We start from the raw sequence: 18783 nt of genomic DNA on the forward strand, positions 1-18783 counted from the left end.
AATTGGATTCTCTTAAATGTACAAATTTTCAGCTTCAGAGTACCAAATCAGTTAAATGTCAAATGTGCATGATTTATCACTTTTAATTTTGTTGGAAATTGGGGAAATGTAGACATATGTAAGATTTTCCAAAGCATATTATCTAAATACAGACTTGGATCGCCAAAGAATATGTTGAAAGCTATCAGCTATTTGTTCCTATATGGCATGAGCAAAATAACTGCAGTTACATAGATTGTTTTGCTTTTCCATTCAGAATCAAGTGTGTCTTGACACAGGAGACTTTAACTCCCATTTCCTGCCAAGGAATTGTTCTTTTTTCTATTTCTCCCTTTTTTACTCCATTATACTAAAATCTTTATTAAAAACATTAAAAACCCAGGCTTTAGTGGCTCATGCCTGTAATTCTAGCTACTCAGGAGGTTGTAATCCTGAAAATCACAGTTTGAAGCCAGCCCAGGTAGGAAGTCCATGAGACTATAAACTTCAGTTAACTACCAGGAAGCTGGAAGTGAAGCTGTGGCTCAAGTAGTAGTAGAGTGCTGGCCTTGAGCACAAAAGCCCTGAGTTCAAGTCCTAGAACTGACAAACACACAAAAAGCCGCCCACATTTTTATGTGGCTCCTTTTAATAATTCTCTATTGCATTTATTTTCATTTAACTGTGAGAAGCCACTATTAAAGGCTAGTGTTGACTCCCAAAGGCTGGTGTTGAATGCCAAAAATAGTATAAATTGAAAAGTTTTATTATTTGAATGCCATTGATTAATAGACATGAGTTTGCAGTTTTAAATTTAGTTGAGATAGAATCACTATACCTTCTCATGCTAGTTAGGGATTTTTGTGTTTGCTACCTATTCATTTATTCAACACAGGAATAAAGGTGATGCTGGAAATACAGTGTAATACTAAATAAACAATCTGGCCTCAGAGATTGTATTACAGTTGGGAGAAAGTAAAAAAATAGGTAAACATATACATACAGCTTAAAATAATGTCAGATGATGATTGCTATGGAAATGCAAGTTGGAAGTAAGTCTGACTTTCTGGGGTATTGGGAAGATATTTTCTGAGTATTAGGAAAGCTCCCTACTTTGAGAACACTTGTAGGAAATGAGCATGTAGGCATAACTTGGTGGGTGGATGAGTACTAATGAGAACTAATGGACAGTTTGGACATCAGTCTTGGAATTTGAAATCTAATAGGTAAGTCTGCCATCTTGTTTCTCTTGGAGAGTATCTTCCACAAATTCACAAAAAAAATTAAAACTAGAAACAACCCAAATGCCTAGTGAATGTGTGTATGCCATCTTATGAATAGATGAATGAAATGTGATATGTCCATATATATATATATATATATATATCCATGCATATATATACATACAATATGTGCCCTTTTATGACTGAATTTAGCATGTTTTAAATTTCATCACTTTGTAAATTCAGTCATAAAAGGACACATATTTTATGATATATCTTAAATATAGAGAGATGCAAACCTGTAAAGACATGGGCAGTATAGTGTTTGTCTAGAGCTAAGGGGATTGTGTAAAAATGAGGATGCTCATGGTATGAAGGGTTTTGGGTTGGTTGGTTGGGGTTTTTTTGGGGGGTGGGGGTTGTAGTGAAGTTTGAACTCAGCACTTTGTACTTGCTAGACAAGTGTTCTACTTCAGCCATACTCAGCCCTAGAGTTTCTTTTAAAGCGAATATTCTAAAATGTATTGTGGTTTTGTACGTACAATTCTGTGTATGTACTAAAAGCCAATACATTTTACACTTTATAAATTATGTGAACTATATCTTGGTAAAATTTAATTTGTTTTTGAGATGAGCTGTTGCAAAAGCTTGTACTGAGCTGGGTGCCTGTGGCTCACCCCTGTAATCCTTGATATTCAGGAGGCTGAGATCTGAGGATCGAGATTCAAAGCCAGCCTGGGCAGGAATGTCCATGAGACTGTTATCTCCAATTAACCACCAGAAAACCAGAAGTGGTGCTTGTGGCTCAAGTGGTAGAGTGCTAGTCTTGAACTGAAGAGTTCAAGGACAGGGCTCAGACACAGAGTTCAAGCCCCATGACCACCACCACCAACAACAACAACAAAGCTTGTACTGAACTTCTGTGATCATTCTTCTTTAGTATCCTGAAAAGCTGGGACTAACCATGCTCAGCCATAGTTGATTGGGTTAGTTTTAATGACTTAGTATGTCTACAGAATTTCATGAAAAAGAATAAATGAAAACTGCAAAGACAAAGATCACCTGTAAAAGCAGTAAAAGTACAACTGATATTTCAATTGGCTATTATATTCTTATTTTGGTTACCTTTTCATTGTCTATTTGAAAGAGATCTTTGTATGTTGTATATTATAGCTGTTGACAGTTTGACTCATTTTTTTTTTTAGCAGGCATTTTGATGTGCAGCCTTTAATTCTGAAACTTTTGTCAGTTGTGGGGCTTGAACTCTGGGCCTGGGCGCTGTCCCTCAGCTTTTCACCTCAAGGCTAGTGCTCTACTGCTTGAGCCATAGTGCCACTTCTGGTTTTCTGGTGGTTTATTGGAGATAAAGTGTCTCATAGACTTTCCTGCCCAGGCTGGCTTTGAACTACCATGCTCAGATCTTAGTCTCCGGAGTAGCTAGGATTATAGGCATGAGCCACCAGTGTCTGGCTCTAATTCTAAAACTTTTTGTTTTGGATGTACAGAGAAATTGCAAAGGTAGTTCATAGTTCAGAATGTTTATATATATTTGGTATATATGTGTATATGTATTTTATTATTATACATATTACATATGAAAGCTATATTGTTAACGTGCTTAATTTTTAACATCCAGGCCTTCAGGCTATAATAGTTAAGATCTCCCCTGGTCCTAGATTTCCTATGAGACTTTTTAATATATTTCATTTGCTTTCATGTCTGGAATTTATCCTATCATTTCATCTTACAGATAAAAAGCCATTTGTGTTCGAACTATTTGTTCCTATTTTCTTTTCCTACTGACTTGAATATACTACCTCAATACTAGAATCCATTTCTAGTTTCTACCAAAGCTCAGGTAAGGTATTATTCACACATTTTTTTCTTTTTTGACAATACTAAGGTACCTTGCCTCTTAGTCTCTGCTAGCCACTAATTTACTTTTGAAATCTATAGATTTGTCCATTCTCAACATTCCATGTAAATGAAATCATAAGATATGGCTTTGTTTATCCTCTTTTTCTTAATTCTTTCAAAGTCATATATCCAACAGCAGTATCTCATTCTTCTGTGGCTGAATTATGTATTCCGACATTTGGGTGGTTTCTATTCATCTGTTATGAAAAATGCTCCTATGTGTCTGAATTTTTGTGTAAACGTTCTTGCAGTTTTCCTATAGTGTCTTGGAATTGTTAGGCAAATGACAACTCTTAAGTTTTTGAGAAACTGACAAACTTTTCCTAAGTAGCTGCACAATTTCATACTCGCACCAGCAATACATGTGATTCCTACTTTCTCCACATTTTTGCCATGTTTTTGTCTTTTTTACTTATGTGGCTCCTAATATTTGCCCTTGTTTTAGTACAGATGTAGGCTGGAGTTAAGATTGTGTTTATTGAAACAGTCTTCTTAACCAGCTGCTTCAAAGACTGATAAAACCTGGGTACTGGTGACTAATGCCTGTAATCTTAGCAACTTAGGAAGCTGAGAACTGATGATTGCAGTTTGAAGTCAGCCCAGGCAGAAAAGTCCATGCAATTCTTAACTCCAATTAACCAGCAAAAAGCTGGAAGTTGAATATGGCTCAAATGGTAGTGCACTGATCTTCAAGCAAAAAGGCCAAGGAAAAGAGTGAGGCCTGAGTTCAAACCCCACTACTAGAAAAAATATTGATACATGTGGAAGGTAGTTAAATCTAGCTGAATTCAAGTTATTCCGTTAGACTTCTGTGTGGCTTGGGCCTCTGCGGTGGTACCCCTGGAAGGGCAGAGTTGAAATGTTTCATGTGCCTGTGATAGTGAAGATTCTACACCAAAGCCATTAAATTCTCCTGAGCACTTCTCATTTACTTATTTCAAAATCTGGCTTGGATTTTACAAAACGTTCCCATTCCTCTTAATACCTGTGGGCCCTTGAACTTTGAAACTATGCTTTCAAAGTATCTTGTACAAAGACTCCCATATTCCCATATTCTCAGTGTTTTACAAAGTACCTATAAGCTCAAACAAGGTAAAGGCTATCTATCTCTCCTACTGCTTTATTCAGTCATGAATAGTTTAGTTCACCCCAATGCTTGTGCCATTTAGTATTAATTACAGGCTTCTTTCTGGCTTTGGGTCATAGGTCCTTATCTTTCTGAAAAATCACAAAGCTAAGATTCTGAATGCTCTGGGCTTTTAAGGTTTCCAAGTAACTGTGAAAATACTCCCAAGAATGACTGCGAATTTAATGCTACTGTAAACTTCTCAATAGTAGGAACTTGTCTAATCTGAACTCTGGAAATGAACACTGTTTAAGGCAAAATCTTCTAGATTCGTTCAGTGAACATTTATGTAGCATTTCGAAGCCTGTGCCAAACTCTGAATGTACAATAGTTTACATGTTGACTACCTTTTAAAACAAAGTGAAATTGAGAAGAGAGACATGCTAGCTATTACAAATAGGCCTGCCCAGCTGCACTTGTGGGGTTTCTTAGCTGCTGTAATATGACTAATTTCCAGGAGATGGCACCAGAGCGCTCCAGAGCCAGCCACTTGTCTAGCCAGCCATTTGTCTGGCTATGATGTTCTTATTGGAGGGGTCAGGCGTCTCCATATGTATCTGTTATTCAAGTAAATATGGTGGATTTTAGTGTTCTTATTATTTTCCAACAACATTGATACAATCATTTTACTTACAGGAAAAAAGCAATTGGTCATTTGTGGCCTGATAACCGGGATATATTTTGGGAAACGCATCAGGTAAGTGACTGTTGTGCAAATATTGAAGTGTACTTTCACAAACTAAGCTCCCATGTCTTAGGCAATACAGTATTATGAATCATTTATATTTGTATATAACATAAGTCATCATTTACTATTAGAAAAAGCACATGGAAAAAAGAGAACTCTGTATTTTTGTTTGAAGACTCAAGTCCCCATTCCCGACTTTAACAACAAGGAAAAAACAGTTTAGAAGAAAAACGGCAGTTTGAAAGGTACCATTTACCCTTAAAGACAGTCTCTATAGTCCAGGCAGGCCTTGAACTCAGCTATGTTGCTCACTCCAGCTTTGAATTTGAACTTCTCTTGGCTTTGTAATCCTAAGGCTAGGATTACAAGCATACACCATATAACTGGCCCACCCATGATGATTTTTTAAAGTGTTCTATAATTATAAAAGACCAGAAAAAAAAATGGATATCAGGATAATGAAAATGATATGATCATCTTCACTTTTAAATGAGTAAAAAATAATTCTAAATAAAGGAATTTAGACTGCAGTAATAATTGACAATACATTGAGATTTAAATATTTTATTGTTAAGAAATACCCTCTTAACAAAGGAGCTTTCCCTTTTGCAGAAATAAATATAAAGCAGAAAACAAAAGGTGGGGATATTTTAATTTGAGAAAATAAAGGGGTAACAATTCAAACACAAATACAGGCTGGGTTTCTTTTATATAGTGACTTTATTGCTTATATAAGCAATATATAAAGGAAAGATACATTTTAAAACCTAGTAAAAAGTGGTCGCAATTTTTGGCAATTTTCTTATTAGGCAATACTTTATATTAGAAAAATAAGTTCCTAGCTCTAAATAAACTAATAACCAGACACCAGTGTTGTGTTTCATTTTAACAGACTCCACTAGCAGTATAAAATTGGATTTATGTTATCTTCATAGGATACTAAGTGATAATCACTGTTAAGACTCCATTTTTCAAAAGAACTTTAAAGCAATTCATTACTGTCAAATAGCCCAAAGAAAACTGCTTAAATCAAAAATTTAACAGGTTGAGTTATTAAAAGAAAACATGTACTATAAATTAAAGTTCCACATATACTATTTAAATATAAAGATGTTGGCTCTGGTACATAAGAAATATTTACAACTAATAAAAAGAATTTGTAGAGTACATTTTTTGTATATTGTAGAATATACATGTTCTGTATATAAAAATAACTAAAATATTTTACAACCCATACCTAAGTATCTTTTCCAAGCCAGGTTTTATCCACGCAACTCTATTTTAATACCATCTTATTAAGCAATACTGGAATTCGTACATGCATGGAAAAAAAATCTAGCAATGATCTTGAGTTTAAAGCTCATACTGCTCTTTTAGGGCCTGTACATCTTCCAAAGTAAAGTGGTTGGTTTGTGCATCTGAAAGGTCATCAAATAGCTGTTTAGTTTGCTCCTTTTGGTCTTTGCTAATTAGTGTCAACATCATCTGAAAAAAAGGAAAAAGTTACATTAGCATTAAAAACATTTTTAAAATTTTGGAAACCCTAAAAAACTCAATCTCTATTAATAAAATATGTTCCTGCTTACCTTAAACCTTTCTGCTGTGCTCAAATGCAAAAGATGCTGATACACCAAGAAGGGATCTTTCCTGATGAGGTGATTTTTCAGAGACTGAATAAGGAGGAGGAATGAATCCCCTTCAAGTTTATTACTCAGGAACATTGGCAGATCTTCTGGTGCAATGATGCCTAAAAGGTGTGCACAAGCCTCTTCATCTTTCCTAGTATTTATAGCATTTAGAACCTGACCAAATTCATAGGCGTTATTAGGCTTGGAGATGGAAAGTCGCTCAGAGCGTTCTGGAGGCCCATTACTTTCATCCCCCTTCTCATACGTCAGGCAGTCCGTGGAGACCTCCGAGGTTCCTTCAGGCTCCTCTTCATTGCCTTCGCTCACCTTCACAGGGAAAAAACGTACATTGTGACCCTAAGCAACAGTCACCACACGCATCCTAAGTCATGCTTGTCAAGTAGGCATTAATAACCACAATTTCTAAATGAAAAATTTGTAGATTTTCCAATATATTACAAAGTGTATGATTTCTTTATAGACATTTATGCTATAAGAATCCAAATAGCAGGAGTAATTCTTTGAGTTTTTAAAAACCGTTTCCTCATTGAAAATGTACCAAATGTTACTTTTATGACTTTCTGCAAATAAAAACAGTATATAAATTGAAAACATATATCAATTTTCTTTCATAAAAAAAAAATTTTTTTTGCCAGTCCTGGGCTTGAACTCACAGGGCCTGGCCTCTGTCCTTGAACCTCTCTATGCTCAAGGCTAGTGATCTACCACTTGAGCACAGTGCCACTTTTGGCTTTTTCTGCTTATGTGGTGCTGAGAAATCGAACCCAGGGCCTCATGCATGTAAGGTAAGCGCTCTGCCATTAACCCACCTTCCTGGCCCCATCCTTGTTTCCTTTTAACAGTACATTTTGATAATTCTATTTTCTACTTAAAGCATTAAAAAAAAACTTCCTAGCTTCTCTCACCTATTAGCCTCTTAATCTAAATGGAGATGTCAGATAAATAAGAGGCTATTCATGAATGAATATATATATGACTTGTGATCTGACATTCCTCATTAATGGCAAAGCAAAATGTTTGAGTTACTATAAATCACAGAGATAGGTTTGATCCTGAGGTAGTCGAAGGTCTCTGATGAGCTCGTATTATTTCAGAGTACTGAAAAAGCTGAGTCAATTTCAAATATCTTCATGGGGTGTGGCTTTCAAGGGACCCTGAAACTGAAGTCAGCCCTGTCAGGATTTCCAGGTAGATCCTGAAACAAAACTGGAGGGCCAGGCTGGGAATGTGGCTTAGTAGTAGACTGCTTGCTTAGCATGCATGAAGCCCTGGGTTCGATTCCTCAGTACCACATAACAGAAGAAGGTTGCAGTGGGGCTGTGGCTCAAGCTGTAGAACACTAGCTGTGAGCAAAAGAAACTCAGGGACAGTGCCAAGGCCTTGAGTTCAAGCCTCAGGACTGACAAAAACAAAACAAAACAAGAGGGCCAAGGGCTCCCATGCATCATAAGTAGAAATAGTACAAATGAAAAGCTTACATGGAAGTGGCAGGGAAAGCAAGTAAGGTGGAGATGCTGATACTCACTCTGTACCCACACAGAGAAATACTGGGTCAATCATGAGGGCAAAGGACAAGCTTTGTCTTTATAACTGGTTAAGTTTTGTCAATGACCACCAGAATAAACAGAATTGTGTAGAATCCATAGGAACTGCCTTTGGAATTCTGCAGATCTCCAGAAGACTATTTTCCCAAAAAATAATGAAATGTAAATACCTCTTGAATTTCAATTTTCTTTCTCTCCTTTTCTTTGCTGAATGTTGCTGTGTTGTCCTTAATACTAAGCAATCTGGTTACCTCTTCCAGTTCCATCTTTGCCTCAACAATATTTGGATCTAGTAGGAGAACTTTATTGAGGTCAGATAAGCTTTCCTGATAATTCTGAAAGTAGGAAGACAGAATAAGACAGGGCCTAGATTAGCATGAGTGACAAAATTGTATTGCAGGGTGATGGTTCCATTCTTACTGCAGCTGAAAGGTTATCTCATAGTACAGCATAGTACATCTATGGAAAAAGCCCAGTGTCCAGAGTTAGCAAGCCCAAATTTCACTCTCACAGCTATTGGTGGTTAATTGGAGATAAGAATCTCATGTAGTGGGAGAAAAGAAGGGAAGAAATGTACTCATTCCCTTACTTATGTCACTGTAACCCTTCTGAACATCACCTTTACAATAAAATAAAAAAAAATTTAAAAGAATCTCATGGACTTTGCTGCCTGAACTGGCTTTGTACCTTGATCCTTAGATCTCAGCCTCCTGAGTAGCTAGGATTACAGGCATGAGCACCCAGCACCCAGCAGCCTTCCTTGTATTAAATGCATGATAGGCACATGTGCTGAATGAATAAAAGACTTGACATCCTTTTATTAGCCTTTCATTACTAGCACAATTGTAAGGAAACAACACCCAAGCCAGGCATGGCGGCTCACATGCACCTGTAGTTCCAACTACTTAAAGAGACTGAGGCAGTAGAAAAACTTGAAGCTTAAGATATCTCTGGGCAATGAAGTGAGATGAGCTTCAGTTTTCTCATCTTTAAAATAAACTAAAACTAATTTTTGTGAGTTTGTACTAAAGAATTGATAAAACTAGTTTAAACATATAAAGGGCTGTAGAAATGGCAACTATTATTTGAATGTTCTTGTTTTATAAAAACCAAAGTTGTTCATTATTCAAAACAGGACAACAGCAAATCTTTTTCTTCTTCCTCCTCCTCTTTTTTTTTTTTGTGCCAGTAATGGGGCTTGAACTCAGAGCCTCAAGCTCTTACTTGTCTTTTTCACTGAAGGCTGGTGCTCTACCCCAGTCACAGCTCTACTTCTGGCTTTTTGGAGATAGAAGTCTCACAGACTTTTCTACCCAAGTTGGCTCTGAACTGGGATCTCTGGTCTCAGCTTTTTGAGATTACAGGGGTGAGCCACCAGCAGCTAGCAGCCTTGGATCTCACCTGAGAGTCAGACAACGCACTGGAGAAAGGGGTGGGGGGGGTGGGGGGGGGGGAGAGAGGGGAAGGGTGATAAAAAAGATGTGGCCATTGAATTTAGTAGCAAAGACAAATATCACAAAATCAGTCTGCTGTGACAGGTCCCATTCTATAACTACAAACTAGACCTGTATTTTGATTAAGCCCAATTGTGAGGCTTAATACTATAGCAGGGAGCTATAGTATTTTACATAGTCGTGCTGTGGTAACAGCTGCACTGGGGCTGAGCCACAGATACACTAAACTAGGGGTTCTGTGACATTCCCAAGAGACTAGCTATCATGTCACCTCCCTTCTTCCCATCAGCAACACACCAGAGCAAGAGTGACATAATAACCTTACCTCTGGTTTGGGTTTTTGGTTTTTTTGGTTGTTTGGGTGTTTTTTTTTTTTTTTTGGGGGGGGGGGGGTTGGTGCTGGTCCTTGGGCTTGAACTCAGGGCTTGAGTACTGTCCCGGAGCTTATTTTTGCTCAAGGCTAGTGCTCTATTACACAAGCCATAGCTCTACTTCCAGTTGGTTTTTATTTTTTATTTTGTTTTTTTTAGGGGGGAATGGGGGTAATATTAAATAGAAGTCAGAGTCTCCAGACCTTCCTGCTTGGGCAGGCTTTGAACCACAATTCTCAGATCTCAGCCTCCTGAGTAGCTAAGATTACAGGTGTGAGCCATCAGTACCTGACTAATAAATCTGTTTTAACTTACTAAAAAGGCAAATTATTTACAAACTCAATATCCTATACACAACTCTCCACATACTACCATATAATAGTATGTATAATGAAAACTACTGTATAAGAATAATGCTTCATAATAACATAGAGCCAACTAAAAAAATATTGGCATTCTATTCCTACCCTATCCCTAGGTGGGGAACCACAGGTGAAAGGCAAGAATCTGCAAAAGGCAAGTTGATCAAGCGATAACAGTTAACATCCCATCCTATGGATTTTACAGGTATTCCTTTACTCTTACAATATCCCCTATAAATATTAGCTTTTGCTGTATTAAAAGTAAGATATAAAAGAAGCAGCTTTGGGATGGAGCCAGCAGCCAGGCCCAAAAGATGCATGACAGTTCAGTATGGACCTCCAGTGTGACGTCTGAAATCAGACCTGTGAACCGCAACCTGGCAATGGAAGTCCAACACATCGTGGATCCCTTTGTTCTCAGCACTTGATGAAGTACGTCTGGAAGTGCAAACAGCATCAGGGCAAGTGAGAGGAGAAGGACAGAACAGTAAGGGCAGGGCAGCAGAGCTGGGGCTACAGTGACAGGAAGGGCAGGCTTGTTCTTTTTGGATTTTTTTTTTTTTTTTTTTTTTGGCTAGTCCTAGGGCTTGAACTTGGGACCTGGGCGCTGTCTCTTGAGCTTCTTTTGCTCAAAGCTAGTTCTTAAGCCACAGCACCACTTCTGGCTTTTTCTGAGTAGTTTATTGGCAATAAGAATCTCACAGACTTTCCTGCCCAGGCTGGCTTTGAACTACAGTCATCAAGATCTCAGTCTCCTGAGTAGCGAGGATTACAGGCATGAGCCATCGGCACCCAGCTAGGGCAGGCTTGTTCTTACATAAGCTTATTATATCCCATGAGAGGAAGCAATTCTTTTTTTTTAAAGGGCTGGGAAGGTGGCTCAGTGGTAGAGTGCTTGCCTTGCATGCATGAGGCCCTGGGTTCGATTCCTCAGCACCACATAAGCAGAAAAAGCCGGAAGTAGCGCTGTGGCTCAAGTGGTAGAGCACTAAATAAATTGTATGTAAAAACAAAATATTTATACCTTTTCTCTTTTTGTTGTTGTTGGTAGTGGGGCCTGAACTCTGGGCCAGGGTGCTGTCCCTGAGCTCATCAGCTCAAGGCTTCCACACTCTACTTTTTCTGCTTATGTGGTGCTGAGGAACTGAACCCAGGGCCTCATGCATGCAAGGCAAGTGCTCTACCACTGAGCCACCTTCCCATCCCTATACCTTTTCTTTCAGTACATATTTTTGGACACACGTACATACATACACACACACACACACACACACACACACACACTTTCTCTCTCCCTCTCTCTACTACTACTACTACTACTACTACTACTATACTACTATTACTACTAACTACTAAACCAGCTTAGAAAACAAGATCTGAGGAGGCAGGGCTCAACTGCAGGCAGACAGAGGTACCTGCTACCAAGGGGACCTCTCCCTCCCCCGTGCCACATCCTCAATATAGTTGCTCTCTAAAAATGGACCCAGATGTGAATTCTGACGCATTTTACAAGCAGCTGTGGCCTTTGACAGGCCTGACATTAAATTCTTCAGGCACATGCCTCAGCCTACTGGACCTACTTCATTTTCTACATCAAGCTATAAAAAGTCAAACCAGAAAAACAAGATACCAGTGTCATAATCTAGTGAGTTAGGGTTACTCAAATTGGGGATTATCTTTCTACATCATAATAGAATTTCTAGAATTCATTCTAAGAAGTATACAATCCCTGTCCTTCAGTAGGTACACCTTCGGCTCTTTAGTCAGCTAAACAGGTTCCAAAGGCCAGTATGAGGTGGAATAGCTCTAAGAGTCTGGGCACGTGTAATTCATGAGTCATGCACATCCACCTTCCTTGGCCAAATCCATTTGCTTCAATAGTTGAGCAAGTCATCTGACTCAGGGTGCCACATGCCATGCCACCTACAAAATCTATACAGCTTTACAATTACTAGCACAGTCAGTGGGAGGGGAGAGGGCAGGAGATAAAAAAGGGTCACAGTGACACAATCTAAATACAGTGCGGCCGAATGGTTTTCTCGGGTGGTGGCATCTGTGTCCTGGTGCGGGGCTAGCTCTACTGCAGCCTGAGGGGGTCTGTGATCTAGAAAAGCCTCAGCATTCAGGGCACACATATGGTCCTCGTTTGATACAGTATACAAACAACATGACCTAGATGCTGCCTCTTCAGTAGTAGACCTGGATCAAGTATCTCAAAACTAAGCAGGTCAAAATCACTCTTCCTCAGGAGCCTGTCTCCACTCCTGTGCACCCTCCATCGTCACCCTGCATCCCACAGCCATGAGGCCTCTCCTGCCCCCAGTCACTTCCACGGCTATTTTCTGCCAACCCATCCCACACAACCTTGAATGAATTCCTGTCCTTCCATTATGATCTGAATTTTGTTTGTACCACCCCAAATTCAAATGTTGACGTTTAAACAATACCTTAGAATATAATATACTTGGGCAGAGGGTCTTGAAAGAGGTAATCAAGTTAAAATTAACTCATTAGAGGGTAGGGCCTAGTGCAATATGACTGGTATCCTTATAAGTGTTAAGTGTGGACAAGGACACATACCCAGAGGCAAGTCTGAAGACAGTGCCCTGAGGAGAAACCAATCTGCCTCAACCTCAGACTTTGAATCTTGAGAAATGCCACCTAAATGGCCTCTCATCTTCCTACTCTATGGGAGATGCCTTTCTGATCTTTGTTCATGCCTTCCCTGAAACAACTATCATGTCATCATTTCCTTCCTCCCCCTTTGGTGGCTCCCATCACCTCCAGGATAGACCAGCCTCCTCCGCAAGGCCTCCCAGCCTCAACTGGACCTGATCATCTATCTCTCTCCATTCCCACATCCTACACACACCTGGTCTCCTACTGCAAGGTACACACACAAGTCCATTAAAAAAAAGTCTAAGAATATCAAAGAAGCTTTATTTATAACAGTTCCAGGCTGAACGCAAGCTAAAGGACTGTTGAATGCATGACTATATAGACTGGTATATTTGTACAACTCAGTAATAAAAAGGAATAATCGCATCCATACAGTATGGATGAATCGTATATAGTACTGACTGAAAAAACTCACAGAGTGGTCGTTTTACAATAGTACTAAAAAGCAGCAAAACTCTAGTGACAAATCAGATGAATGCTTGCCTAGATGGGTGGGAGGGGAGGGATATTGCCAAAGGACACAGGGAACTTGCAAAAGTCGGTGATCACCACAATTACAAAGTGAGAGCATGGAAATGGAGGGACGAGGGGTGAACCAATGCAGCAATGGTACTCACTAGACACTATGTTGAAAATGAATGATAAGACTGTGGCTGGGGATAAGAGGGAAAAACTGGAAGAGAGCGAGGGAAGGGGTGACATTGTCCAAAGAGGAATGAGCTCATTAACTGACTTACGTAGCTGTAGCCCCTCTGTACATAAACTTTTGAATGACAATGAAAAAAATAAAATTTTGACAGGAAGAGAAGAGAATGAAGTCACAATATTCAATACATATCCAATGAAACTAGGAAAACTGAGTGGAAGACCTGGACTGGGAGAGGTGGAGAATGATGAAAGGCGGGGAGACACAAAGAATGATCAAGATGCAATGTGTTCACAAACTGATTTATTGAATAGGAACCTCTGTACAACTATCTGTACAACTACTTTATAAAAATACACTTTTAAAAGTAAAAAAAAAATTGTTAAATCTTAATAAGTTTTTTTAAATGTTTCAGGAAATATATTTTCCAATGTTTTCTGGGTTTCCTGATGTTGGTATTTTCTACATACATGAATACTCACTGACTAAGAGTTCCATGCAGAAAACCAGCATAAGGATAATTATGCAACACCCTCTTTCTTTGAAAAGAATGGTGCAGTTCTATTTATTATTACTGTTATTATTATTAATCTTTAGTAGTTATACAAAGAGGTTTCAATAGTTTCTTGGGAAAAAAGTCCTTCTGTAGTCCCTCACTGACTTACTCCAGCTGAGGCTCAGGTCACTACAAGCTTCCAACTCCCTTATTGTCTCTACCAACTGGCGCTGGGTGGTCCAGGCTCCATCCAGATGCTTTCCCTCATGCCCTCTCCATTGCGTTACTTGAGGATTTTAGCAATACACTGACAAACCTTCTTGTGTGTTAAAGTAAACCAATGGTAATACACTCTCCTTAGAAGACTAAAGAATGAGTCTGAATTTTGAACTGGAACCATCTTTAAAAGTATCTGCTCCACATGTATAGTTAAGGGAGAAATTGGAAGTTGACTGAACTTATGTGGTTTGTTAGGGCTGAAATTTACCCAGGAAAAGGCAGATGTCCTCACCTTGAGTCCTTTCTGAGCGAGCGCTCGCCTATAGCACGCTTTCACATTATCACCATCGATGTGAAGCGCCTGGTCACAGTCCTGCTTTGCCTCTTCAAACTGGCCCAGCTTCAAGTAACAGAGAGCTCTAGCATAATACAGTAGGGAATGCAGGATTAGCAGAGCTAAAGATAGCAGTGAAAAATCAAACAACTCAGTAAGTCTTTTATACCACAGAAAGTGAGAATGATGTGTTGCCAAGGCTCTGGGCTGAGGAGGTGGGGAATAAAAGCAGGACACAGACCTATGGCAGAACAGCACAGCACTATAGATGAGTTCAAAAAATCTAGCCGGGTGCCTGTGGCTCACGCCTGTAATCTTAACTACTCAGGAGGCTGAGATCTGAGGATCTTGGTTCAAAACCAGCCTGGGCAGGAAAGTCTGTGAAACTATTATCTCCAATTAATCACAGAAAAAGCCAGAAGTGGCACTGTGGCTCAAGTGATAGAATGCTAGCCTTGAACAAAAGGAGCTCAGGGACAGTGCCCAGGCCCAGAGTTCAAGCCTCAGGACTGACCAAAAAAAAAAAAAAAGGTATTTGTACATCATGGCTGAGGCTGGGCTGTATTCTGAGTCTAATTGAGGTCCTCTGAAAGGTTTGTAATAGGGGCTGACATGCCCGCCGTGTCTTAGAAAGATCACTGCAGCTACAAGGTGGAGAATGAAATGAGGGAAGAACATGCAGGGGTATCGTGGAGGTATTGCAGACATCTTGCAGGAGGTGACACTGGCCCATCGCAGGAGTGATGGGGAGGGGGCAGACTGGTCATGCTGAAGGAATGTTTAGAAGATAGGCCCGTCCCAGCTTGCTGGGAGAGGGAGGCCAGAGGCTGAAGTGGGAGGTCCCAACTAGAATTCAGAAGCTAGAGAGGTGGGAGGTAACATGACAAGGTATAAATGATGCTGGGCAAGGGGCGGGATGCCATGGCCTCCAGAGTGCATGGAACAGATCAGGGCTCGAGACCTGTACCCTGAGATAACTGGAGTCAGAAAAGTCTGCAGAGAGAAGAGAGTTGCAGTCAGGGAGAAGGGAACTTAGGGAACAGTGGCCACTGGTGCCCAGAGGCTGCCCTCTGCCAGAGGCTGGAGGAGAAGGAAAGAAAAACATCTGCTACTGTCAATGATGATATTTTTTGGAAAAAAAAAAAAAAGTTGCCACCAGAGGAAAATATGTACAAAAACCTTGGTGAGCAATTATGTCAAGACCTTATCTGAAATATTCTCAGAAAACATCAGGAAGCTAGCCTTCATTCTTCCTGTCAAAGAGACTCTACTCACGCCTAAAAGTCTCTAAATCACCAAATTTTAGAGGCATCTTTCACCATTTGTGGTGAAGATGACACCAAAGCAGCATTCTAAAACGCTCTGTTCCTGTTCTTGCTGTACATTATGAAAGATGTTCCCCTCAACCCCTCAGATTTTAAAAAGAAGAACATTGCCAATCAGCAGGAGTGGCTCACACCTGTAATCCTAAGTACTCAGAAGACAGAGATCAGAAGAACTGTAGTTCAAATCCAGCAGGGTCAAGAAGCCAGGGAGATCCCATCTCAAGTAACTGAAAGCTGAATACGGTGGCACATGCCTGTCATCCCAGCTATATGGGATCACTATTCAGACTACCCCAGACATAAATTTGAGATTCTATTCGAAAAGTAAAGAAAGCAAAAAAAAGCAGAGGGTAGAACACCTGTTAGGAAGCACAAGTTCCTGAGTTTGAACCCCAGTACCACTCAAAAAAGGGGTGAGAGCATTGATCCCTAAGACACTATTTTGAAAAGCCATTGGTTCCCACTCTTGCTACACTGAAGAGTGCCCAGGCCTGGCTTGCTATAGCAAGAGGACAGTCATCCACGAAGTGCTGAGTGAATGCAGCGCAAACTCAAGCAAAACAGAGCTCACAGGAACCCGGAAACGGATATCAGACCCTAATCCATCCCACACTTCAGCTCCCCAACCCCTCCACAGCGCCCAGGCCCACCTCTCTCACAAAAACTCACTAGAACAACGTGCCAAATGGATTCCTAGAATCATATAAAAGAAAAAAAAGCTTTGGCAATTAATTGTAGTAATATAATTTAATTATTAATTGTAATATAATTTAATAATTGTATTAATATATTAAAGATTATTTTTAGAATAACTGAAATTATGAACGTAAGACATATAAAATTACAAACTTGCCTGTTTGTATATATGGCACATTCCTGGTTGTTAATCTTCAAGCATTCACTGTATTTACTAAGAGCACCTTTGTAGTCCTTGTCCTTTACATACTGATTTCCTTCTTCCTTCAGGGCTTTAAACTTTGTTTCATCTATGGGAGAGAAGGGAAAAGCAGCAAGGAGGGAAAAGAGGTAAGGATGGAGAGAGAAAGAGAAGAGATAAGGAATTATCTCTTCAAAATCTGAAGTACCACTTCAGTGCACAACATTTACAGAACAAATCCAAATGGAGCAAAGCTTTATATACAGAGTAAAAGACATAAGTAAAAGTAATTATATAATTGCAGCACTATCATTTTCCTTCTTTTTTGGGGGGGCAGGGGGGTCCAGTCGTGGGGCCTGAACTCTGGGCCTGGGCGCTGTCCCTCAACTCTTCAGCTAGAGGCTAGCGCTCTACTACTTGAGCCACAGCCCCATTTCCGGCTTTTTCTGCTTATGTGGTGCTGAGGAATTGAACCCGGAGCTTCTTGCATGCAAGGCAAGCGCTCTACCACTGAGCCACCTTCCCAGCCCCAACCACTATCGTTTTCGAAGTAGAAAATAAAATATGAGAAATTATGCCATGTGATCTATAATGGCACATCTTGTTTTTAGAGATGGGAGAATCAAATAAAGCTCCAGAACACAGAGGACTACAGGAGAAGAGGTGTGGGGTCTCAAACATGGCTGCTCCTGTGCATTCACAAGCACCACCACCGTGATTCCTATGGCCTCCACGCACGCACGCTGCCTGGCACAGCATTGAGACAGGAGTACAGGAGGCACTTTGCACCTTTCACTAAGCTACAGGCATAGTGGAATTGGTGTAGGAAACAGGGATCCAAGTATCTCCAGCCTCTGGCTCAGTAACTATTTCATGAATATTGTCAAGCAAACCCTCAAGCTTCAAGTGGATGCCTACTCTGCTCCCTAAATTGCCTGCTATATATTTTAGTGTTTTACACACACCAATCTCTATCTGCTACCTCTGTCACTTACGCAGTCTGCTAGGGCACATAATATACATTATCTCCATTTATTCCTGAGAACTGTCTGCTGAAATATTATTCCTGTTCTCCCCTTTCCTCATATTAAGACATGGGAGGGGGAAAGCAACTTAAGGGTGGGTAAAGAAAGGGAGAAAGGGGGAGGGGGTGTCCCACGAGAGGGAGGGGCATGTCAGCCAGATCTGGTTCCAGAGTTCCAGGCTCTTCTCTGCTTTACTCAGGAAATGTGCACAGGACTTCAGAAGTCCCCAGAAGTAGAGAATGGAGGTCCCCTCCCCCGACACACCTGGAACGCTTGGTGGGGGATGGCCGCTGGAATCAACTGCTTGATCTGGGGTCATCTCTGCTGCTGGACAGCAAGCTCGAAATGGCTCAGAAGTAGGCACAGTAGGAATGGGTGGCAGCTTCTCTCGCCAATTTGGTCCATCTAGTTCTATTAATATTTTTGTTATTCTAAAAAGAAAATGAGTTTATTAATCAAGATTTGCTTTTTATACTTTTGAAGGTCAGATCAAGATAGCAGGTGCCATACCTAAGTATACTTCCTTGTAGAAAACACCGTTTTGAGCTAGTTTTGAAATTACTGTAAAAAGTTGTCTTTAATGATGTAACCATTGTCTCTTCGTTGTTGTAGCTCTATTTTACTTTGAGACAGACTACTTTGCTGTGTTGTCCAGACTAGACTCCAACCAGTGATCCTCCTGCCTCAGCATCCCAAATACTTGGGATTAGTAGATGTGTACAACCATGCCTACTAGACCATTTTCTCATCAAAAGAAAATATTAAGACCTTTTAATTGCTTTTTTATTTAAAAAATGCAATATATGCTCAATAAAATTCAATTTCTGAAGAAGTGACACATGAAAGTAAAATGTAGGAGGCCTAAAAGA

General features: G+C 40.0%; 1 protein-coding gene across 1 annotated transcript in view; it reads right to left on the reverse strand.

The window, feature by feature from the left end:
* Positions 1-5568: 5568 nt before the first annotated feature.
* Positions 5569-18783, reverse strand: part of Spag1 (sperm associated antigen 1) — a 55993-nt gene continuing 42778 nt past the window's right edge. The window contains exons 14-19 of the mRNA XM_042673174.1: positions 18179-18345; positions 16866-16998; positions 14646-14772; positions 8297-8461; positions 6520-6888; positions 5569-6418 (exon numbers count right to left, since the gene is read on the reverse strand). Coding sequence (XP_042529108.1) covers positions 6287-6418; positions 6520-6888; positions 8297-8461; positions 14646-14772; positions 16866-16998; positions 18179-18345 — 1093 coding nt within the window. The 3' untranslated portion in view covers positions 5569-6286. The remainder of the gene's footprint in view (positions 6419-6519; positions 6889-8296; positions 8462-14645; positions 14773-16865; positions 16999-18178; positions 18346-18783) is intronic.

The sequence above is a fragment of the Dipodomys spectabilis genome, unplaced genomic scaffold, assembly GCF_019054845.1.
Source record: "Dipodomys spectabilis isolate Male_0828 unplaced genomic scaffold, ASM1905484v1 ptg000783l, whole genome shotgun sequence".
In the NCBI taxonomy this organism is placed as follows: Eukaryota; Metazoa; Chordata; class Mammalia; order Rodentia; family Heteromyidae; genus Dipodomys; species Dipodomys spectabilis.